The following is a 25,830-nucleotide window of genomic DNA, read 5'->3' on the forward strand; positions in this document are numbered from 1 at the left end:
AGAGGTGGGCCCATGTGAACCTCATGAAGTTCAACCAGGCCAAGTGCAAGGTCCTGCACCTGGGTAACAGCAATCCCAAACACAAATCCAGGTTGGGCAGAGAATGGATGGAGAGCAGCCCTGAGGAGAAGGACTTGGAGGTGTTGGTGGATGAGAAGCTCAACATGAGCCGGCAATATGTGCTGGCAGCCCAGAAAGCCAACTGCATCCTGGGCTGCATCCCCAGCAGTGTGGGCAGCGGGGTGAGGGGGGGGATTCTGCCCCTCTGCTCTGCTCGGGGGAGACCCCACCTGGAGTACTGCGTCCAGCTCTGGAGTCCTCAGCACAAGAAGGACATGGAGCTGTTGGAGCGGGGCCAGAGGAGGTCCACGAAGAGGCTGCGAGGGCTGGAGGTCCCTCTGCTGGGAGGACAGGCTGAGAGAGCTGGGGGGGTTCAGCCTGGAGAAGAGAAGGCTCCGGGGAGACCTTAGAGCCCCTTCCAGTCCCTCAAGGGGCTCCAGGAAAGCTGGGGAGGGACTCTGGATCAGGGAGGGGAGCCACAGGATGAGGGGGAAGCGTTTTAAACTGCAAGAGGGGAGATTTAGATGAGATATCAGGAAGGAACTCTTTGCTGTGAGGGTGGTGAGCCCCTGGCCCAGGTTGCCCAGAGAAGCTGTGGCTGCCCCATCCCTGGAGGGGTTCAAGGCCAGGTTGGCCGGGGCTTGGAGCAACCTGGGCTGGTGGGAGGTGTCCCTGCCCAGGGCAGGGGGTTGGAACTAGATGATCTTTAAGGTCCCTTCCAACCCAAACCATTCTATGATTCTCCCGTTTTCCAAAAAAATCAGAACAAGTGGAAGAGACTATCCTGATTGCTGTAGGCAAGATGCCATGATATCGCACACTTCCATCTTACATTCAGCTTGGAGAGGGCTACTTTGGTGATCAATTTGGAGAATCATGTCAAAGGGTGTATAGGTTATGCTCTAATGGCTATAGGGTAATGCAATGCTACGGTTTGCCTGGGAGTCCCATACCTTCTTCGTTGCTCTGACAGTTTTTAATCAGCTGAGGCTGCCCAAGGTACAACTTCCGAGTAGAATATTGGTGTGAAAAAAATATGAGAAAATTCTCACTTTCACTAAGACACCTTCACTTTTAGGCTTGTTGAAATAAACACTTGATTCCCATCTACCACAGTCTAACACATTTTTTTGCCACACTGCAATTGGTATGGAAACATGTATCTTTTGAATACATATGTATTTGTAAAAGGCATCTAAATATATGACCTTAAAAATATGTTTAAATTGCTAAGGGCAGCACTGAATGACACATGGGGAGAGAGAGCAGAAGTGCGGGAAAACCAAGTTGGAATCATACCTTTTAATTGGATTTAAATTAGATATTTGGGGCTTAGATATTTACTTGCAGACTGAAATAGAGAGCATTACTCTAGATAAATAGCTGGTGTTGGTGTGTCCTTCAGAGGTGAACTCTCCTAAAGCATAGCCAGTATTTAGGCAGATGAAATGAAGAATTAAAACAGTTCGTAAAGTCCCGTCCCTTTGTACATCTTCACTCCACATGTAACAGCTGGAAGGAAAGCTAAGTAAATGCTCAAAGGTGGAGAGCGGTGAATCAGTCCATAAAGCAAAAGAAATGATAAAACCGCTCTTTAATGCCCTCCTCTCATCAAGCCTTTTATTGGGAACAGTGTGTACTGCAGCTGAGGCACCAAGTTTAAAGGAGGACGTGCACATTTTGGGTAAGATCCAAGAGGAGATCAGGAAGACTAACGCTGAGGAATGGCAGATATGTCTTACGATGAACAGCTTAAAATACTTAGCTTTGAAATGGCAGAATGGGGGATCTAATTGAGGTACAAAAATATCTAACGAGGGCAAGCAAGGGCCCGGGTATGACACTTCTACGTGGTAAGGACAAAGTAGAAAGTTGAGCTTAGGGTCAGGAGCGAACTAAGTGTCTGACCCTGAACCAGACGGGAAAAGCGGACTGTACAGTGCTTTTCTTCCAACAAACAGGTACTCGAGAGTTTAACACCATATAGATTTACATACACACAAAACACACCACCGAAGAAACATTACACAGGTCACAGGGCTGTGTGTCTCGCTGTTGAGTCTGCAAGACCAAGACCAAGCTGCTGCTCTGCATTCGCTGGAGCGATGGTACAATAAACCTCTTCCTCCTAGTAAGAACAACTCCCGAAATAATGGTTTGTAGTATTAGGACTGAGTAGAAATGAAGGACAAGATGTTTAAAAACACTGACCTGAAATAATTCTGTTCCTAAAAAAAAGATTACTGAGAGTTTTACCATTGATTTCGATCAGCCTTGAGTTGGGAGATTTCAATTTTAAAAATAAAAAATTTTCTAATCCTCTCTGTTGTGAGTCGTTAAGTGTTGATAAAAGCTGTCTGGCCAAATGTGCAAACAGCCTGAGAAAATAGAAAAGACACTTGAACGGCTCCATCAGTATATTTCTTTGGCGTATTATGGTAGTTAAATTCAGAGAATTATAGAATGGTTTGGGTTGGAAGAGAAAACTCTACTACGTTCACTCTCAGCGCTAACTACATTTTAACAGGTAAACAACGAAGAGGTAAATTAAGCTTCTGTGAATCAGAATCGCAATAGAAAAGCACGCGCAGAATGGAAACACAGGAAAGGAAGAGAAAAAGAAGCAGAACAAAAAAGAAGGGAACAAAGAGTAAAAGAAGGAAAGCAGAGGAAATGACTTACAGAAGCGTCCCATGTATTTAGACAGTTCGTGTCACAGAGTTTTTTTAATTAAAAAAAAAGTTAAAAAAAGCTAATTTTAAGCCTGGGATCATTACCAATTATTACCAATGGTGGAACTTTGCCATTTGCTCAATTTGCCCTAATGCTTTTTCCTTCTAAAATTAGTACGTTTCCCCAACGTGTGATGCTGACGATGACAAGGGAAGGCTTTATAAAAGATGTAAGAACCAGAAACACTCAGTGCAGAGATGCTGTTTTGCCCGTTCACTGTAAGCAAATTTCTCGTCAAGGTTTATGGACATCATTAATCACAGGACTGACCCCTCACAAATAAGGGTATGCGCAATGTCGCTCCTTGCATTAGAGAAACTGTTAAGTTGGATGTCTTAGCAATAAAGACCTTGAGTTTCAAGTAAATGTCAAAGCAATATTTTGATCCTAATTGTCAACTGTAAATGTTGAATCAGTATGTGGCCAAATAAACACCGGCGTAATATAAGAATAGCGGGAGGGCGTGAAAAAAACCCCAGAAAATTAACGAAGCAGCAGTAATTCTGAAGGGCTTGTCAAGACCGGCTGTCAAGAAGCAGCAGGAAGCAAAGTAAAAAGCCTGTTGTGGCAGTCCAAACAAACAACTCCTGCACAAGCAGAGGTTTTAATAGCTGAGGAGGTCAAACAATTATGAGGTTTTTTGAACTATAAGGTGAGAATGAACAAGTGGATAGATTGCAGCAAGCAGCTTCGTATCCATGCTGCCATCACACTGAGGTCCCACCTGAGGAGTGTCTCATTGCCTTTCTACAGCGCGAAGGCGACGTGAAAATTAAGCTGAGACGAGAAGGCAAGGCTTTTAAAAGGGAGCTATTCTACAGCGAATAAATGGAGAAGACCCAAAAGACTTTAAGCACAGCTGGCAGTTCAGTCTAGGCTCCAACCAGAGAGCAGGCCATGACCATGTACACAGTGAAATTTATTCAGGAGAGACCTACGTGAGGCATAAAAGCAGTTTGGAGCAAGTGGTTGAGTGATCAGCATCTATGAGTAATGAGGACTGAGTGGCAACGGGGGCATGGAATCAGAGAATCATAGAATGGTTTGGGTTAGATGGGACATTAAAGACCATCTAGTTCCAACCTCCTGCCCTGGGCAGGGACACCTCCCACCAGACCAGGTTGCTCCAAGCCCCGGCCAACCTGGCCTTGAACCCCTCCAGGGATGGGGCAGCCACAGCTTCTCTGGGCAACCTGGGCCAGGGGCTCACCACCCTCACACCAAAGAACTCCTTCCTCATATCAAATCTAAATCCACCTTCTCTCAGTTTAAAACTGTTCCCCCTCGTCCCATGGCTCCCCTCCCTGCTCCAGAGTCCCTCCCCAGCTTTCCTGGAGCCCCTTGAGGGACTGGAAGGGGCTGGAAGGTCTCCCCGGAGCCTTCTCTTCTCCAGGCTGAACCCCCCCAGCTCTCTCAGCCTGTCCTCCCAGCAGAGGGGCTCCAGCCCTCCCAGCATCTCCGGGGCCTCCTCTGGCCCTGCTCCAACAGCTCCGTGTCCTTCTGCTGTTGGTGCCCCAGCGCTGGAGGCAGCGCTGCAGGGGGGTCTCCCCAGAGCGGAGCAGAGGGGCAGAATCCCCCCCCTCGCCCTGCTGCCCACGCTGCTGGGGATGCAGCCCAGGATGCAGTTGGCTTTCTGGGCCGCCAGCGCACATTGCCGGCTCATGTTGAGCTTCTCGTCCACCAACACCCCCAAGTCCTTCTCCTCAGGGCTGCTCTCCATCCATTCTCTGCCCAGCCTGGATTTGTGCCTGGGATTGCCCCATCCCACGTGCAGGATCTTGCACTTGGCCTGGTTGAACTTCATGAGGTTCACACAGGCCCATCTCTCCATCCTGTCCAGGTTGCTCTAGATGGCATCCCTTCCCTCCAGCGTGTTGACTGCGCCACACAGCTTGGTGTCATTGGGAAACTTCCTGAGGGTGCACTCACAGGTGGCAGCATAGAAGAGCATCTGCCACTCCAGTGCCAACCCATTCCCCAAAACCACCAGCTCTTCTCATTTAGAGGAGAGGAAAAAGGCTATTTCCACTCATCTTTCACCTTATCACTTCCCCCATCCTGCCTCTACCGGAGGCAGACTAACCCCAAAAGCAAGCAAAACCAGACAGAAACCAATGTCATTTTATTTCGGTGAAGCTAAGCCAAAATCTGACTCAGCTTGCTGGTCTACCGCAGATGGTCAAGCAAGGGGAAGCAGAGGAGTCTACAGACTCCTTCTCTGAAGGCATGAAAGGAAGATACGAATGTCCCCAGGAGCAAGGCAAATTACTGCATTTTCTGTCTGAGCTCTGTCCTTTATTTGTCTTCACTTTCCCTGCTCTTTCTTTCTAGCAGTTCTCCTTCTCCATATGCATTTTCCCTAGCAAAGAGGCCATTAGGAGATGACAGCTTTTGTGACTCCCGCTCCTGTTTAAGTTATAAGCTAATACTATATACATTAATTCTGTATACATCATTAATAATTTTATAATCATATTTCTACAGGCCTGGTCATGGTGCTGCACTAGACTGTTACATACTACCCAAACACAGAAGCCATATACAGTCCCTGCCCTGACAAACAGACAGTCCAGGGTATGTATAGGCTTCCTAAAGTCAGTGGAAAATCACTTACTTTCACTGTACCTCACTTTCCCTGTTTCATAATTCCTGTGCCCTTGAGAGGAGGAGTTGAAGACTTCAGTGTTAAATGATCACAGGATTTGAAAATGGAAAGTGATGCCCCTAGCCTGCTAACAGGGATGTCACAGTGGCGTAGGAAGGTCAGATGGTTAATCTCGCTGAAGATCCAGTTCCTTCTTTCTGCAAAAATAAGGAAAATATGACTCACTGTGTCCACAGGGTGTATGGAAAATAAAATGAAAGCAGTGGTATGCATGAATGACCTGCAGACCAGAGTGATCAGAAACACTCACTAAAATGGAACAGAGAGTAAGAGAAGCTCACTAAGAAAGAGGAATATCAGGAGTCTCCAGTGTGGGAGATTGCTGCACAAGTGAAGACAACCATAGGAGCCAACAGAGGTATAGTAAGAGGAGTTTGGGAGAAAAAACAAGGATCCTTTTTTTTGTCACGCAGGCCAGAAACAACAAGTTTATTTACACTGAACCTGAAAAGACATCAGAGGGGCTTAAATGCAGTAAAGCATCCACTCGGTAACAATGAGGTGCTGAGATCAAACCCAACCCAGCAGAGTCAAAGCAGCCTAGTCTCCGTGTCCATAAACTCCCCTTTCCTGACAAAAAGCCCAGACTCAGGCCCTGAAGACAATGAATTTAGACGACAAGAGAAAGGCAAATGCTTACTTGAATAGTTTACTATCACTTCAAACACTCTAATCCATTTTGAAATAAATATTCAAAGCACGGCAATCTAGACAGACACAGCACAGATGAAAGAAAGAAACGTAAATCTGCCTATAGCAGTCCAGATCCAATTCACCTGGGCTATAATGCCAGAAAAATATCATGTGCGTATCGGCCTCTTTCGGTGGAGAATCCATGGGCATAACCCTCCCAGGCACAGCACAAAGAAATAAAACATTTCTGGGGACAACTCATGTACATGAGCAGGACGCTCCCCTTCTTATGTGAGCCCGTAATAAAACTCCTGTTTGCGTTCAGTGGAAGCAGGGTTGAATCTGACCGGTTCAGTTTAGAAAAATACTTATTTCTCCAGTAAAATGAGCAAAATGCAAGTTTTAGTCTGGATACATAGACATACATACTTCTGCTCGCTCCATTAACAGAGACCATTTTTTGTCTCATTGACCTACGGCTTTGCAAGTTGACTGACAGTGGGTAACTGCTGAGCTGATTGCTTCCTATCTTATCGGGAAAAAAAACCCTTAGAAAAGGTTTTGAAAACGTAGGAAAATAGGTGGGAGGGCAGGAATGGAGTATTCACAACAAAAGGAAGAAATATGGGTCCCACGAAAAGCAAACTGTGGGTGGAGGATGTGGGAAATGGGCGCGTCTGGTTACACCACACACTTGGCCATACCGTATTATACCAGGGACAAGCTTGGCTCGGCATGTTCGAGGGAAATAGTAGTAATAAAGTGGTGGAGGAGTATATTTTGACTAGCACAAAGAGCAAAATTGGAAACATAGGTGGGAAGCTGCTGGATTATAACCACCATTATACAGAAAAAAAGGTTTTGTTTCACGTCGCACATTTCACATTTGGGTTGAAGCTTGTATGAAATATTCACATGCAACATCTGGAAAACCTGATCTAAAATCAGTCCCCAAGAAAGATAAAATAGAATCAACACCAAAATTCAACTAGTCAGCTTAAATGGGCTGGAGTGTTGACTAGGACATCAAAGGATACCTTTCAAAACAATACAATCTTTCCTTTTCTCATCTGTGGCTGGAAGATAAACATCCAAGGAGTAATAGATAATCAGTATCAATTCACTGTTTAATAAATATTCATAATTAAAATATTATTTGTAATAATTAGGGGCAACACAAAGCCCGCAACAGAATGAGCTGACAGTGAGGCGGGTTGTTTTCTTATCAAGAAAAAAAAAGGCCAGTCAAGCCCTGAAACTCACAGGAAAACCCAAATATTTTAAGATACCAGGAAATTCTGACATTTGAGATGGTAGCTCAGTGCAAAGACACCTGACACAGGATGGGCACCACGAGCAATCTCACCATAGCATTAGAGATCCGGCTGAGCTCATTGCTTCGCATCTCACGTTTCCAAAACTAATATATTTAGCGCCAGGTCAAGTGTCCCTACGCTGCCCTGTATTCTTCTGTGTAAACATGCCCACAGAGCCCCAGTTTCACTGGGGACTTGTGCTGAAGACAATGAGCAAAATGCCATTTAGAGTTAACATGTCTGTACCCCGTATCAGCCACAGGAGCAGGCAATATTCCCTCTCTCCGTGCACGGAAGTGGAAGGCACAATCTCCTCCTACTATTTGTGCAAGACCTCCAAACTGTTGACTGCCTCAGATTTTCAGCTGGGACTGTGAAAAGCCTAGCCTGGGCTGTATTTGTTCTTACAAAAAGTGCCATGAAACTACCAGAGAAAACTTCAAAAGTTTTCATCGTGAGAACTAAAGCATAAACCTAATTAAATAAAGAGGACGTGGAAGGACAGTGACTATCTGCAGGGCTGATGAAAAAGGAAAATGGATGCAAGCAATGAAGGGCAAGGATGCCTCAAAGAAATGAGAGGTTAAGTCCACGACTTTCCCAAGGGAGGCACGGACTGCTAAGCAATGAATACACTTGAATTAAAAAATGAGAAATGAAATTAAATGAAAAAGCAATCAAGGGTAAGAATGAGGCACAGCGAAAGGAAGAAAATACGAAGCTTTGCACAGCGATTATGTCTGAACCAAACTCAGCAAGTGTAAGAACGATCAGGAAACTCCAATCAGGCCAAAAATAAAAGACGGAAGTTACTAGGTCTGCAACACTGGCCATGGAGGACAGCGGTCAAGGATGTGATCGCCCACAGCTGGGGCCATGGTAGGCACAGGTGTAGAAAAACTCAAAAGAAGACGACTGGGTGCTGGGTTTGACTTGCTACAAACGTAGGTAAGCTTGAACTTTGTACCTGCCCGTACACACAGAGGGCAAGCAGCTAATTTTTTCAAACCGACATAAAACATGTCCAGGGCAGGTTAGAACAGAGACGTTTTGGAAAGAAATGTCACGGGGTTTAAACCACTTTGGATGAAAGGGCTTTGATTCACCGGTGTTGAATGCTGGGCGTTGGCAAAACGCAACCATTATTTTGTTATTCGGAGGCAACAGATCTGTGTAAAGTGCAGAAAACGCAGTTAGCCTTGATACTCAGGCAAATATTAAAAAATACCTGTTGGCATGGACAGAAGCAGGCCTAGATCCCCGCACAACAAAGCCAGAGACTGAAGCAAGCTGCCACTGGTTATTATTTGGATTAGAATTAGGATTTAATTGTCTCTGTATTAATCAGTGATACTAATCAGGGCGATAGCCACCTCTCGGCTGGTAAACGGGACACCTACAATTCACTGCTCCAGGGCAAGAAACTTCTGCAGAGCTCCCACAGCCCAACATGATTCAAACCCTAAGGAAACCAACCATTCCTGTGCAGGGTGGGCTTGTGGGAACTGGATTAGGGACTGCCGGATGGCCACAGCCACAGCGAAAGGGGCAACCATCTGTAGGTCACCCTGTAGTGGCTCACATCCCCTGTGGTCTGAGCTCAGGAAGGACCACAATGTAATACACCATGGGATGACACACTCAGGATAATGCAACTTGCACATGCGAAATATTGAAATAACTGACTTTCATTACCCTTAATTTACTGTCATCTGGGGAACGGAGAAGAACTGGCAATTCGCAGACTAGATCTGCAAGTGGTTTTGCCATCTTAACAGCAGAGCTGCAACCCAACAATGCTAGAAATAAAGCAAGTTTAGAGAGAGCAGGGATTCAAACCCTTCTGATTTCTGCACCAGAGCCATAGAGAGCACTGCCAGGGAGCACAGGAGAGGAAATAATAGGCCCTCATGCTTTGGTTCTAAAATATCAGCCCCTCAATGCTTTTCCTTAAAAGCAAATTAAAATTATGGATCAGGAAAAAAACCTCCAAGTAGCAGAAGGTAAGATTTTGGCTTTGGGATGCTTTTCGCAATACACGTCTCTGTTGCAGCCACGATAGAGCTGTGATTGCAAATTCTTGCAGAGCTTTAATTCAGCTGCCGTGTACTTGTGAGCTCTCTCCTTCTATTGGATGTGGAGAGACAGGAGCATTATGGAAAGCAACAAACAGCAGCAATAAGAAAGGGAATGGGATGACCAGTGGGGAATGACTTTAGAGGCAGCTGAGTTAATCTATCAGCTCCCTGATTGTTCTGCCCCCTCCGTCCCACTGCCGTCTCTCCCCCAGCACAGGCTCCAGTGCTGCTCTGACCCCTCGGGGAGCTGGTTCGGCTCTCTGCCTTTGCAAGGTTAGTTAGGCACGATGGGGATGCCAATTCCCAGATCCCCAACCTTTTGAAATGCGGTTCGGAATATCCCGTAACAAGAACAGCATGGCTGGAGTCTCAGCTTCTCCTGCTATGCTAGACTAGGATCCAGTCACTTTAAGGTGATGGCCATATCCCATACATACATGTATTGGTGTATATAGCTTCAAGACTTTGCTGTCTCCTGAAGTTTCCAGTGCTCTTCTCCTCTGAAGAAAACAAACCAAAGCCAACACCTGCTCTACAGCCCCATCAGGGATTCAGCGAGGTGACTCGCAGGTCGTATGTCATTTCGTTGGGATAATATTTCACTCTGGTTAGTAAAGCAGGGGGCACGGAGCTGTGTGTTGGAGAGATGACTCATTAGGTGACCTTCGGCATACGTCTCTTGGGAAAAAATATTTCAATGGAAAAAGACTTTTAACACTGGTCTTAGGTTACGGTTAACATCTTCACAGGGTGTTATGAATAGGACAGAGGAGGACATACCAGGTTTGGGGCCGGATCTCTCAACTGATGTGAGTTGGCTGTAGTTCCTCAAGAACCCAAGCTGAGTATAAAATACAACTCAGGCCACATGCAGCCTCCGTGTCCACATCGCAATTACTGCTGTCGCTGGTATAAGTAAGATCTGATCTTGTCTCATAGCATGGTACAGAGTAAATGATCCCTCAAGGTATAGTCCAGGTTTATTTTCTGTGTGTTTATTCCTTATTTGCCCATACTGTGTATAAAAGGATCATAAGCCACCTTTCTTATGAGGGTAAGGAAGGGGTAAAGATGTCTGGGGATTGATTTGCAACTGTTGAATAAAAGCTGCTTCAGAAATCCCCAAATGGTGGTATAACCTCAAGTTATGAGAGTCTGATATTAATTACAGGGTACACACGCATAGGAGTGATGTTTTATTCTCATTTCAAAGATGAAACGCTTTCAAATAATGCAGGTTGCTTGCATGGGAAGGTTTGCTGTTTCTTGCTGTGTGATTTTTTTGAGTTATTGTACACACTCCCTCTGACAAACCCCAGGGTAATCTTTGTTTAAAGTCTTTAATAGCTTTGAAAACATGTTCTCCTCACTTGGCTGAAAAAGAAATATTTTTAAAGGGGCAGATTCTCTTCTTCAGCTGACTCGCACCCTGAGCAGAAATCAGGCTTTTTTAAAAAAAAAAAACCCAGTATTTAGTGAATCCCCTGCCAATAGAATATAGGTCTATAGCAAAGTATTGCTCTGATATTTTTCCCTTGCCAAAGCAGGCAAGGACTGTCCTGTTGATCTCTCCCATACAACAGGTTGGGAGATGAAGACAGGGACTATTTCAACATTTTTTACTGTAGTGGTAGTTTCCTGTTGTAATCCAGGATTACGCCCTGCTGGCCAAACAAGAGCTCACAAAAAAAAAAAAAAGGCCAGCCCTCAGCTGAGCATCTGATTCAAAAGAAAATTCAGCTGAAAGCCGAGAATTGGAAAGATGAGTCAATACAAAAGCAAGCGGCAGCTCTGGATTTAAGCAGAAGTCCACAGCATTTAACCTACTTTAGCAGATCAATGCAGCGGATTTTTAATCATCACATTAATCCTAAAATAAAAATAATTACCCCAGAGATCCGTATTAAAGTCCCTTAATTATATCTCATTTCATCATCCTTTTTACTCAGGATCAGGAGCTACAGAGACCAGAGCTTCCCAATGTCATTCTCCAGCTTGCAGTTCAACTCTCTCGTTAGGAGTTTAGCTGCTACTACGGGGACGATGCGTTGGCCTTGCTGAGAGCACCCACATCCATCCTACGTGGAGGAAAACTGGAAAAGGGCAAAAAAAGGTGGGCAGGATTCTGCTTTCCAATGACACGGTACAAAACAGCCAGGGAAGGAGCAGAGAACATTATATAGTGGGTGAAAAATGTGTGAATACCTAGAAATTCAATCTCTACATTTGCCCCTTCCTTCTTCCAGCAATGCCAGGAGCTCATTAATATCTCATTAAGGGGAAAGAGAGGACTTGACGAGAGGCTGGGCCCCTTGTCAAATTTCACTGAGCAGAGTTTCCTTCCTGGAGCATCCTCTCCTGCCTGCAGTCCTGCCATCCCCACAGCCAGGCTTTGGGAGCATGGCCATGGGCAAACACAGGACCAACAGCCTCCACGGCACCCTCCATGGAGAGCTTCAGGTGGGTTTTTATGGCAATAAAACCTTGTAAGGGCAAGTGGCATGGCACAGCTTATAGCCATACAGCTAATTTTTCCATCTTTCACTCAGAAAAGCGTGCCTTTGTCCACACCGCTTATTGGGACCAGTCTGTAGTCTATGCTGTCCCCTGCGCTGTGGCCAAGCTGCTTGTTTTAGGTCCGATTCCCTCTGCCTTGCTGGCCTTTACCCATTTCCACCATCTTCTTGCAAGAAACAAGCTAGCCCTGTGTTATATTTAGCCTTAAAAGCATTGTAGATTTACTGGAACAGTATTTCAGGGCAATCTTCAGGTTTCTCTAAATACATGAGGGAATTTCTTCCCACTGCCTTGAGAAGACGCCCAGAGGCCTGTTATTGTTGCAGATGTTGGGATGCAAGCAAAGGCTATCGTGACACAAGCAGCACGTTGAATCCTAGCGAGTAAATGGCTTTAGGTTTAGGCAGCGTCCCCAAGCTCCAGCTTGGCAAGCGGCACCGGAGTTATAAATATCCCACTTCTCCTCTGCAAGGATGCTCTCCAAAACCACCAGCTCCACCGTGATCCCTGGAGGTGCAAGCTATAATGTGTCCAAGGAACCTCACAGACAGTATCAGCTTCTAACAGGGGATTTAAGACCGGAGGTTTGTCAAATAAAAGAGTAATTAAAGGTTACGGCTACCCCTGCACGGAGAAGACTGGCAATCAGACTGCCTGGGAATGGTCACCATAACGCACTGCAGGGCATGAAAGCGAGAGAGGGAAAGAAAAAGTGAAAAAGTACCTTCATGATAATATTATGGTAACGATGTGGGCTGCTGTGTAAATCACCTTTCTATCATTAATAACCGACAGCCTGAGACTGCCACATCCTGCATTTTTATTTCCATGAAAGATGGGGACTACCACTTCCCAGCAGAAAGGAGGCAAAGTGCTTTTTCCCTGCGCTGAGTCAGGGGGAACCCCCTGAGACTTTTTCATGTGATTAAAAAAAAAAAAAAAAAAAAAAGGAAAAAACCCAAACCATTACAAGCTGGAATAAAAAAAGAATAAATAAATGAACTGTGTTTTCCAGCCAAAGTGACAAAACGCATGCACATCTCCCTGCCTGAGTCCCTTTGATGGCAGAATGCTCAGAACCAGACTTTGTCCAAGCCAGGGAAACAAACATCAACCTTTTTTTCATTCCTTGCAGCTGTCTGATGACTGGAGAAGCTCCCAGGGCATGAAGCAAGACAGAAAGTGGCCACAGAGGTCACCCACTGGAAGAGTTTTAGTTGCATCTTCTCACCATTTTATCTTTACTTTCCTATTTTTTATTTCAGTCTATACTTTGGATTTATTTTTCACTGCTGTAATCCTGTCGCAGTCACGTCAACTTAGAAAAGCAAGTATTGGTAGGGCTGCAAGGCCTATAGAACAAATAGGAAAAACTGAGAAAATAAGGCAAGATGAGACCTGAACTGGTCATAAAGTCACCTTCTCAACACCAAGGCAGCTTGGTACTACCCTTGTCTACCTAACAGATTCCTGAAGGCCCCAAAGATGGAGATTTTATACCTCCCCAAGCAACTTTTTATTCTTTAAAAGTTTCCCTTCACGGTTAAAGCCAAATTTTTCCGGCTGCAACTTAAGCCCATGACTCCTTGTCATCTCATGAGTCTTCACAGGGATGTGTTTATTACCTTCCTCTTGGCAGAAATAGTTTGGGCATTTCAAGACAGTTATATCTCCCCTCAATTTTCTCCAAGCCAAACAAGCACACTTTTTCTACACCTCTGCTCGTTCTTGCTGCTTTCCTTTGGCTCCTTCCAACGGAGTCACGTCTTTCTGGAAGTGAGGTGCCCAAAACAAGATGGAGTCCCCCAGCCAAGGCCTCACGGCTGAGCAAGGCACAGAAATTGTTCTGTGGATAAACTACAATACTCCTGTCTATACATATTAATAACATGCTTGTTCTTTCCCTCCCAGTGAGAAACATTTGCTGATTTGTCAGCATTTTGCTTGTTCTTGGCATAAGGCAAACAACTACATGAGTTGCAAACTAGGCAAGAATCAAACCATTGATCTCTCCTGGCAAAATGCAGCTAAATTCCAATAAAAAATTCCACAGCAGCTACCTACACTACCGAAACCCACTTACCTCAAAGCATGTAAGAGAAACGTTCCCCTTTATAAAATCATACAAGCCATAACACCTCAAACTAGATTTAAGTAAAATAAACTCTGCATGGGTCAAGGTCAAACACTTGGAAGATCATCCCCACTGCTGTCTGCCATAAAAAGAGCGGTACCGTTTTCGGATCAAAGGCTGATGTGCTCTACAATAAAGCAGCCTCAGCAGCAAACTCATGAGAATATGGCAGTGACAAAATAAAGTGCTGTTATTTGGAACACTAATATTGCCACTTTGATTTTAGGAATTTCATCAGCATGTTTGTTTCTAAAGACATTAAAGTTCAGGTAATGAACATACTGCCTTACTTCAACCTCTCAAGCCATTTCAGTTTGAACTTACATAGGGTGAAGAGCCTATATCAGGGGCAAATACTCAGCTGGTATAAGTCAGTCTATCTTAAGTTAAGCAAGACTTAGATTTTTACAACAGCTGAGGATTAAAACACAATCTAACAAACATACAAATCATTACACTCCGCCTAACATCCTCCTTTATTAATGATCTAACAGACATTACAGATGCTGGATGCACCTTCCCAGATTGACAAGATATTAATATTGTCAGCACGACACCGAGAAGTGGTTTGAACCGTTATAATGGTACGGCTGGATCTCTTTCTCCATTCAGTCCGATCAGACAACTTTTCCTATTCCCTCAAATCCCCCCTTACCTTTTGAGATAGTTTCTCCCATAGAGGATCTGCTGCAGCAAGGTGACCACGGCAAAGGCGCAGATGAATATGAAGAACAAAGTTCTGTTTCCCAGCAAATCCCTGCTTGACGAAGGGTCAGTGTATCCCATCCTTAAAAGCCACTGAAGCTCCGCTGGGTAAAATTCAGTTCATTGTCGCCTTCATGCCCCTTTTGCTGGGAAGCGGAGGGGAACGCTTGCTGGCTTTTCTCTGAGCAATCCAAGGACAAGGTATCCCATTGTTTGGCCCTGCTGCCCCTTCCTTGCCCCTTTTGGATGTTAGCTCCAGGATTGTGCGCAATGGCTTGCTTCCACGGTAAAGTTTCCAGGAGATTCAGACGTGGGTAACATCTAAAATCATCTCTCAGAGCTCTTTCAGCTCAGGCAGCCTGTGCTGTGCAAGAGGCATTCTGTTCCATCTAAGCCTCTCTTGAAAACCCGCTGCTAGCAATTATCTACTTCAATCCCATTTTCATATTCCAGATGGGGGAAGCTGCAAATAAACCAGAAAACTGCAGCCAATGGCAAACACAGGGCTCCGGCAACCCGCGTTGGAAACACATAGTCGTCAGCTCTTCTTTGCTTCTGCTCAGCGATTCCAACGAAATGTGCTTGCAAGGAGACGTGACTGGGGTGTGCTATTATTGAACAAGCGTGTAACGATCATGAGGATTTCATTCAGCCCCCTGCAAAAAAAACAACAGCAGCAATCTGGTCAGGCTAGAAAGGAAAGCTGCATTTTGTGTAGCAGCGTGCTGTCCGTACCGTGCCTTCGGTACTTCAGCATTTGCAGGCAGAATGCAGTGCCTTTAGTCATAGACCGCTCACTAGTTGGGCTCCTGTATTTCCCCCCGGTTATTCCTCCGGAGTAAGCGTAAGCAAGGTCACCGTGCATCTCTTCAAGGACACGGCTCTCAGTTCCTGCATGCTGATTTATTGGAGGCTCTGAGTAGCCTCACAGCCGCAGAGAGGGAGACTGCATCTCCGTGCAGGCTCTAAGAACCATTCATTTAAAGAGACAAATATTCGGATTGTTCCTCGACCAGAAACAGTTCTCTTTTGAAAGGGCAAAGCAACAAGACCTTATCCACGGCCATCGTAACTCCTCTAAAAATCTCCCCATCGTCAGGAGGGGCTCGATTCAGCTCCCAGGGAAATCAATGGGAGTTTTGTTGCTGATTTCTTTGGGAGTAAAAGCTTCCCCCAACCCTTAGCTTCTTAAAACAAGTTCCAATAAAAGCTTTATTCATGAATGAAACATCCTGGCTAGAAGGTTGTTTTGCCCCAATAACAGATGGGAAAAGGATTTTGACAACAAAATGCGGGGAAAAAATTCTTCGTCTAAGAGAATGGGCAGATTTTTGTGCGATTAAATTCTCCAACAGTCAAATCAGCATATGCAAAATGTTCCAGTGTGCCAGCAGCCCAGCTGTGTGAAGCAGCAAACAGGGACAGTTCCTGAACTCTGTCTCAGCTGTAATTGGTGCTGCATGGGAAGAAGGGCCAAAGGTAACTTTGTGCAACCCTTTCAACCCAGTTCCTGAAGCCAAGGCTAGTCCTCAGCATCACCTAGGGCAATTCAGTAAAGAAAATTAAGGGCTAAGAAAAAAACAAAGCCTGCTGGCTTTGCCCTACCTACTTTTAAGCAACAGAAGTATCAAAAGCGTTTAAGGTAGGAATCCGGTCACCCTGAACTGCAGGCAGGAACCCCCTGGGGACATCCAGCCTCTGACGCTTTCTTCAGCCCCTTTCAAAGCTCTCACACATGCACTTGTCAGTCCCGATAAAGGCTCCCATTATCACCTGCGCATATAAAAAGAGTGGTGATCCCTGGTCAGATCAAAGATTATCCAGCGCAGAGCCTTGTCCCTGACACTGGCCAGTGGTGGATACACAGGGAAAAACAGAAAAAAAAGGCAAGGACATACTGATACTTCCTTGGAAACACTCTCCTACTCTTTTGTGGTTCAGGGTCTTCCTGAACCAGGGGAAGAATCCCTGGAGGTTGCCCCATCCCTGGAGGGGTTCAAGGCCAGGTTGGACGGGGCTTGTAGCAACCTGGTCTAGTGGGAGGTGTCCCTGCCCATGGCAGGGGGGTTGGAACTGGATGATCTTGAAGGTCCCTTCCAACCTAAACCATCCTATGAGTCAAAGAAAAATATTTTGGTTAAGAAAATAACTGAGTTGGATGCACTCATTTTTACTGTACTGGGAATAATACACATACCAGGGGACTGCAAATTAAATAGCAAAAGCAGTTTGATTCCCTCTTGTCAAAGTCTTCAGCTCTAGGGCCAAATATGTTTCTTTTAACAATCAGTTCGTGAAAGCCCATAGAATACGAGAGTGTTTCCATACAGGAGCCATACCATTTAGATGGATCTAACCGCATAACCTTCTCGGTAACGGGAGAAGCACTACAGCCATCAGAAATCTACTGCCATCAGAAATCCCAGGTTGGGACCCAAGATACTACACAAGTAGCTTTTTATGGGGAAGCTGAGAGGTAAGGCCAGTCAGGGTAGATGTGAAGAAAAAGGCACTTAATGCTTTGATTTGTTAGATTTTTACTCATAGCTTTGAAAATCATCTCCAAGAAAAGTGTCTCAGTTGCTCCAGGAGTTATTTTACAATAACACCAAAGTATCAGAGCATAGAATTTGGCTACTTATGACCTTCTATGGGTATGATGGCAGTTTTGCAGATTTCAATTTTCAATCACCAATTTCACTTAGGTTTTGGTGAAAACACTTTCTGCCTTTTCTCTTCTATTCCTCTTCATTCAAAGTGATTTTTTGCTTCCGATATCTGTGCTGTAGCGCACCAAACTCATGAGCCATGAGATATTCTTTCTCCTGGACTGATGGTCAGCCTGAGCTGCAGTAAATAGCCTGGAAGCGTCGTGTACTCTCAGCCAGTCTTTGATTTCGTGTGTCCTCTCAACCTTCTCTGCTAAATCGAGCTGGCCAGAAGATACAGCACCTGAGAGGCCGATGAGCAGGAAAGCTGCACGCGTAAAGCAAAAAGCAAAGTACAAACATATATATTGTAATTGGAGAGGGTTTTCTGCGCCAGATCTTGCGCAGAAACCGTTCCCGATGTCACATGTAAAAGAAATCTGTTTGTTGCCTTCAGCCCACAATAATACTGCAGAACTGGAAGCAGAGCAGCTCTGTGCAAGCATAAAGAAATAGGATGTCTATCGATAAATTTTCAAAATATGCTCAAGCGTTGTAAGTGAAAATAATCATATAATGCATGCAGAAGGGCTGAATGAGCAATGCCAGCATTCATTCCCAGGGGCCCTTTGCGAGTTTGACTTGTCAAGGACAGGCCTCCTTGAAAGCATCAGGCCTCTGCAGAAAATAATTTAAATTTCTTAAATTATTTTACATCCTGCATTTAAGCAAGAAACAGGCAGCAAAAGAGCCCCTCCAGATTTTGAGAAGGGCTTGGGGAAAAGGACATAACAGTGAGTTGTGTTGCAAACACAGATTTGCTGGGCATGACTGGGCCCCAGGCGCTGTGTACAGCACTGACTGCTGGTCACGGAGGTATTGACCCTGCAACGGACAATGTAGCTACAGTGGCACTGGCAGCATACAGGGAGTCGTAGAATCATGGAATGGTTTGGGTTGGAAGGAACTTAAGACCATCCAGTTCCACCCCGCTGCCCTAGGCAGGGACACCTCCCACCAGAACAGGTTGCTCCAAGCCCCGGCCAACCTGGCCTTGAACCCCTCCAGGGATGGGGCAGCCACAGCTTCTCTGGGCAACCTGGGCCAGGGGCTCATCACCCTCCCAGCAAAGAATTTCTTCCCAATATCTCATCTAAATCTCCCCTCTTCCAGTTTAAAACTGTTCCCCCTCATCCTATGGCTCCCCTCCCTGATCCAGAGTCCCTCCCCAGCTTTCCTGGAGCTCCTTTAGGGACTGGAAGGGGCTCTAAATTCTCCCCGGAGCCTTCTCTTCTCCAGGCTGAACCCCCCCAGCTCTCTCAGCCTGTCCTCCCAGCAGAGGGGCTCCAGCCTTTGCAGCATTTCCGTGGCCTCCTCTGATCCTGCTGGAACAGGTCCATGTCCTTATGATGTTGATGCCCCCAGAGCTGGAGGTAGTACTCCAGGTGGGCCACATCACTCTACACTCCAGTCAGCCTCATGCCAGAGCACAGGAACACACTAAATAAGATCTCTTCCGTCATCAGAGGACCACTTAACTAGTATCAGCTACTCAAAATGCCTCTTACAAAATGGTGAGAGAGAGATGGATAAGCTGCATGATATGCACAAGCTCAGAAAGGGTATTCCTTTATTATTTCTTGGAGTATAGACTTCAGAGGCTAAAGCAAGAGTGGCAAAATGGAACTGCTCTTAGCCTGTCATAATATGAAGCTGACAGAAGCAGTTGGGCTTACACGTTGCTGGCCTTTGTTGTATGTGAGCTCTTTGCTAAATATCATCAGAGACAATCTATCATCAGAAACTCCCCCAGCCTGAGCAGCGAGACTCTGACATGACAAACACGAACATGTTCCACACGGTGATACCCTCCAATGGGAGCTCATCACTTGCTCTTAAGTCCAAATGAAGCAGAATGAAATGAAAAAATAAAAAGAAGAAAAAAAAAGAAGAAGAAAAAAAAAGTTAAAATTGAATCTCAAATACAAAGATGTCTTGGCTAACCACCAAGACCATATTTCTGAAGCTCCAGAGAAGGAAAGCGGAATTAGCAAAAGGACAAAACCTGGACAAAATCTTCTCCCTGCATGAGAGAAGACTCTTCTTCTCTCATGCAGGGAAAAAGCACGCCTCTGCTGAAAGGACAATATTCAGTCCTTATTTCTAAGTTGCAGTTTATTTTTTAACGCAAATGAAAGAGAAGAATTCACTTTGGATGGGCAGGCCTGATTGGGAATTTCCTTAAGTACCTTTCACTGAACCTGTCATTTGAATCAGCGTTTGACTGATTGCACACTCTAATTTCAGCTGAAAGCAAGGGCATTTGGTGTCTCGGAAAGCAGGATCTGTCTGTTGGTTGTTTAAATCAAGGGGTACATGACTGAACATGTTGAACTCACAGTACTGTACAGGTTCAGAGTAAAGCAAAACATGCTTCATGTTCCCTTTCAGGAACTCCGCCACTCTCCACTCTTCTTCAAGACCATTATGCAGGTTGAAGAACTTCACACACAGCACAGCAGAATACTACAGGCTGTAAAAGGTTTTAGTAGAACACTTTTTACATCCCGATCTAGTATCTTTTTTTCCCCCTAAATTAAAATTAAATGAAGCCTATTTGCCGTTTCTACGATGCCTGTGTCAACAGATCCCTGATTTTGCAAAGCACTGGCACATTAGGTGTATGCCTGGAAGGTTCTACTGAATATGAAACTCATAAACATATGCTTATCAATATTAATTCTTTTGCAGATATAAAACTTGAATTTATTAGCATAATCTAGTGGTTAACACAATGTCTAGTCCCCCATCACTGCCACAAATCCATATGTCTTAAACTGGGATATTAAAGGAAGCTGAAAGGATTCAGCCAAGATGTAAACATTTATTTCCTCCTGAGTAGGGCTAAGCCACGAGGAGATGACAACATCTACGTTGGCACCCGGCCTCCTACCTGTGGAGCTGCCTAAATAAGAGGAGGTGTCCTGACAATAACATATGGTCTGCACAGTGGATATACATTACATCATCTATTGAATCATGACCAGTTTCCTTCCAGTTATGGGTCACATAAGCACTGGAGAAGAACTGACCTCGGTGCATAATATTTTTTACACTGCTGACACCATCTCTGTTGGAAAAGAAGCGAGGTCTTCCTCTCGCTGGTAGGAAGCTCTAAGGCAGTGGCTGCCATGGCTATAGTGCTGGACATTTACTCTCGACAGTTCCTTATAGCTTGCTAAAACATATAGCAAAGTGTAAAATTAATCAGGGCTCAATGCTAGGGACAGCCTTGCTTTCCCAGTGGCGTTTCCAGATTCCTAGAAAATATAGGAAGCTTAGCATCATTGTCATGATCCCGTACAGGCTCACAGAAACCCTGCAGGTAATTGAGAAGGATGGAAGCTCAGTTTCCCTGCAGGGAAAAAGAAACAGGACCGAATTGCTTTTACAGGAATCATCTCTTAAAAGTTTGATTTCGGAGCACTGCATGGGAGCCTTGGCTTTAGCGCCAAATCAACAGGACTGAGGTGTTGGCAGAACCGTGGAGGGGTCAAAGGGTTTCCATGGCCAACATTTGCTCTCAGAATGGGAACATGATCCTGCCTGTATCCCAAGCAAGTCATAACTCCCACCTAGCTCATCAAATCCAAAACTTAGAACCTTCTTGTGAAAGTGCTGGAGTCAGTGACACTCACTTTATAAGTTTAATGGCCATTGAAAGTTTTGACGTTTCTTTTCCCTGGAAGTATTCTAGCATTACCACTACAACGAACAAATATTTCCCATGGTCAGAATAAGGATCACACATTACCTAGTGCTGAAAAAGCCAGTTAATAAATATTTCACTATTTTAACAATAAATTCTAACAGCAAAAATAAAAATGGTAATCTGAGATATTTAAAAAAACCTAAAATATGGCATATAAAGTTAGATTTAATTCACAGAAACAATGAGTCTGATCTTGTATTATGTTCTGCTGTGTCAGTCAGTATTACTAACCAGAATGGGGGTAAATATCCCTCTGAATAACAAGCTAATTAAGTACTTCAGAAATTTTACACTACGCTTATAATCAAGATGTAGAAGAGACATATTCTAGAAAATTATTTGGGCTGTTGTAAAGTTACCTTTGCCTGTTTACCACAGTTCGGCATTGATTTTCGAAGGAAGGAGGTATACTCCTCTTCAATTAACCGTCAGCTTCAGTTCACACAAACTTGCAAGTAGTCCAGACATTCAGCTTTCAAACCATTCTTCATGGTGTCCTCCTGCAGCACTGATTACGTGACTAAATACACACTGGAGGCAACGAGCGTTGCCTTGGGTAGTCTACCTGCTTACTTGAGTTACTCTTCTAGGCAAAGCCAACATGTTTTCAGACGCATTTTTAAAATAGTCCATGCTAGTCCTGGCTTAGTTCAGTCCATGACAAAAATTATAAATAAAAAAAACAAACAGCTGGCTTCTGTGGTCTTCAAAAATCCCCACTCTTCCTGAAATACGTTTTAATTTCCTCTTCTGGCACTGTGGAGGTGCTCACTGGAAACGTGGACAACCAACCCTAAAGGAACAAATCTCTGCCCCTACAGTACTGTGACCAGGCACATCCTTCTGCGCCTCCTGTGACAGTGTGGATTCAGCTTTTAAGCTCTGCACAGTGTCCGGTCTGACCTGCATGCGGTTACGGAGATAGCTATTAATAAAACTGGCGACCCTTTCAAATTCCTTCCTTTGCATCTGTGATCGGCCGTGAATTCCTCAGTCATGCTTATTTGTCCTAAGGTAGCAAATAGAGACCAATCCTGGAACAGGACAGTGTTAGATGCTGAGGCGGGGCATTAGCAGAGCCAATTTTTGACATGAGAATTTATAATTTAAGCAGGCAAGAAAGGAAGGGGAGAGAGAGATTTGTTAGCCTCTTTGACAGAGGGCAGGAATTGTGATTTAGGGGTGATGTTCGGCAGCATGCAACTTGCTCAGCTTGCAAACACATACTAGGATGCAAACCCGAGGCGATGATGTCCCATTTGGCTGACAAACAAGTCTGAGAGTCCCAAGGGGACATCTGGCCACCCAGACCGGGAAACTCATCCATAGACAGGGCCTGGATCACCCCTCACCTCTACCAGCAGTTTGAGCTTTGCTGGATCTGCAACAGTAAAAGTCACTGCGCTGTCACAGGCAGCGCCTGACACGGGCAGGGAGATTGAGGGCAGCAGCTAAAAGGGTATTTAAGCATCTTCCTCCTATTGAAATTTTGGGAGTTAAATGAAAAAACTTGTTTGGCTCTTGGCTGCAGTGAATTGCCCAGGGCTACAACTCAGATAAGGACTTACAGTGAGATTGGGGCCTACAGGAGGGATGAGGAGGGACTCTTTATCGGGGAGTGGAGTGATAGGACAAGGGGGAACGATTTTAAATTCAAAGAGAGTGGATTTAGATGAGATCTGAGGAAGAAATTCTTTGCTGTGAGGGTGGTGAGCCCCTGGCCCAGGTTGCCCAGAGAAACTGTGGCTGCCCCATCCCTGGAGGTATCCAAGGCCAGGCTGGACGGGGCTTGGAGCAACGTGGGCTGGTGGGAGGTGTCCCTGCCCAGGGCAGGGGGTTGGAACTGGATGGTCTTTAAGGTCCCTCCCAACCCAAACCATTCTATGATTCTATGAGATCTTAAACTCAACCAAAGCTTGGGGCTAGCTTGGGAGTTGTTCTGACCTAAACAAGGCATAGCCCTTGGGGAAACTGCAGCTTCCCATGACCCATGGCATGAGTTTAAAAATACTCCCCAGGCCAAAGGTAGTGATCTGTGCCTTCCCTGCTCGCACACCCAAACACACCATAAGCATGGCTGACATACTTTTAAAAGTACCACTAGTTATCACTAATGAATGTCTGACCAGACTTCCATCCTCACAACACACTGCCAAGAAGAAACCCCATAATCTACCCCATTGACATTTGCTATATTCCACCTACTCCCAGTGCTTCCTTCTCTCTGGCGTAGGACCTCCTTGCCATCGGCCAGAAAGTTCTGCACATTTATCAGCAGTCTTTGGTGGTGGTGTTGACCTTTTGCCAGCAAACCTGGAACAGGTTATTTATTTAAATAGCACAGTACAGTCACTTGATTGTGTTTTTTCTTTGAAAACCTCAAATGGGGAAGCCAGAGTGGTAGTTTATCCACAGCCTATTATTAATCTCCAACGCAGGGAGTTGCGACAGCATCTGGCCTCCGGGATCCAGTGCTCTAAAAGTGGGAATTAAAGAAATGCCTTTGACAGGGAGAGATATCCCCAGGAGAGCTCTCCTCTGAGAGAGGGAAGCACAGCACAGCGTTTAGCCAGAATAGGGGGTTTTTTGCAGAACATTCCCATCATCATCACCTTTATTTAGATTTCACTTTGAAACAGCTTTTTTATTTTCTTCCAGGTGCATCCAGCAGCTCCGCTGGAGCTAAGAAGTTTGTGCGTGGGGTTTTTTTCATGCAGTGTGGGTAGGAAGGTATGTGGGAACTGTAATTCAGTCACTTTAAATCACATGGAGCTGAAGCCTGAAAGGAAAAATAATAATAAATGGTTCACATTGTCAGGCTCAGTGCAATTCTCAATCAATTAAAGCTTATTTTAGCATCAGGGCAGCTCATTTTTAAAAAGTTCTCCTGGCGCTTTGATGCTTTCACGTTACTGTGTAGCTAGAAAGGTCTTGCTGGGAACCAATTACTCTTGGTAAAGCTTTTCTAAACTGCATTTTTAGTTTCTGTCAAATGACAATAAATAAGATCCACGTGAGCGAACGGCAGCAACAAAATAGCTAGTGGCAGTGAGAGAGTAAGGCTTTGGACCCAGGCAAAGGAGGAAGATAAATCTGGGGCTCAAGCACAGTAAAAATATGGTTGTTTGGGCTCGGAGTCTGCAAACGTATTCCTCAATGCATCTAACTTTCAATTGTGCTTCAGTATGTTGGGACATTAAACGGTGAAAAGTCAGCAATGCAGGTATTCTACATCACATAGCTGCTTTTTTCACCATTCGTTTAAAACTAAATATTATATCGGCATTTTGGATCTTTATTTTGTGCCATTATCGTGTCACGGATGTGGATGACACAGGAACATCCGAATCAATATTCCTCTTTTGCAAGCCATGCGGCACTTAAGAAAATGAAACACGATGCCAGATTCACACTGAAAGTTCCACTGGTCCCAAAGTTGGCTAATTGATGAGGAAAGCTCTTCCCTGATGTGCTAACAAAAATCATAACTAGTAGCGTTTGTAGCTCCTTGCAGTCTATGAGAGTAGACGGCAAACAAGGACAATGCTGTGAGTTCACCTCCGCTGGAATCACTGACAAAATATTTGCTTAATAAAAGGGGCAATGATCACACTACTTTCCATATTTATTTTTTTTACTGTGGTGAAGACAAAAAGATTGCGGAGGATATATGCTATACCATTGCATACTGTCATTATAAACTGATTAAACTTTTGCTCTAAAGTTTAACAGACAAGAAAATTAAAAGAAAGGTTGAAAGGGTCTACAAAGACTGTCCCTTACTCCTTTTTAATTTCCAGCTTTCTAGCCTCCCACTTTCTCTTGCTTTTCCTCCTCGAGTCCTGGAGCCGTCCCTCACAATACACCACCCTTGGTAGCATTTTTTCATTCACTTTTCCCAACCGGAAAAATGCACGATATCAAATACAAAGCAATAGGGGATTTGAGACCTTTCAGCACAGCAGGGAACTACAGCACAGTCATCAGTTTCCCTCTGACAGCTGATTTTTGTGCCCGATCTCCTCACCTTGGAGACCACTACAGGTTTGGCTTGGGAATCCAAGGAAGCTGTAGTTCAGATCGATACATACAGCATCCATCTGCTTTGGGTGAAGGAAGGACGTACCTTTTCCCTCAGCATTGTTCCTTCCAGTTGATGAAGTAGAGGAATTGGCTGGCACTGCAAAAAACAGGGTTTCATGATAAACATTCTTGCTGTGGCACAGTGGTGGATGAGAAGCTCGACGTGAGCCGGCAACGTGCGTTCACAGCCCAGAAAGCTCCCTGCATCCTGGGCTGCATCCCCAGCACGTGGACAGCGGGGTGAGGGGGGGGATTCTGCCCCTCTGCTCCGCTCGGGGGAGAGCCCCCTGCAGTGCTGCCTCCAGCTCTGGGGCACCAACAGCAGAAGGACACGGAGCTGTTGGAGTGGGGCCAGAGGAGGCCCCGGAGATGCTGGGAGGGCTGGAGCCCCTCTGCTGGGAGGACAGGCTGAGAGAGCTGGGGGGGTTCAGCCTGGAGAAGATAAGGCTCCGGGGAGACCTTCCAGCCCCTTCCAGTCCCTCAAGG

General features: G+C 45.1%; 1 protein-coding gene across 4 annotated transcripts in view; it reads right to left on the reverse strand.

Annotated features, from left to right (window-relative positions):
- LOC128902976 (alpha-2,8-sialyltransferase 8E) overlaps positions 1–25,830 on the reverse strand; it is a 75,688-nt gene that overhangs the window by 34,588 nt on the left and 15,270 nt on the right. For 3 of the 4 annotated variants that reach the window (XM_054186782.1, XM_054186779.1, XM_054186781.1), the window contains exon 2: positions 14,792–15,497. In XM_054186782.1, coding sequence (XP_054042757.1) covers positions 14,792–14,922 — 131 coding nt within the window. In that variant the 5' untranslated portion in view covers positions 14,923–15,497. Of the gene's footprint in view, positions 1–14,791; positions 15,498–21,620; positions 22,103–25,830 lie in introns of those variants that run through there. The other variant, XM_054186780.1, reaches the window with a different exon arrangement.

Source organism: Rissa tridactyla, chromosome Z, assembly GCF_028500815.1.
Source record: "Rissa tridactyla isolate bRisTri1 chromosome Z, bRisTri1.patW.cur.20221130, whole genome shotgun sequence".
Classification (NCBI taxonomy): domain Eukaryota; kingdom Metazoa; phylum Chordata; class Aves; order Charadriiformes; family Laridae; genus Rissa; species Rissa tridactyla.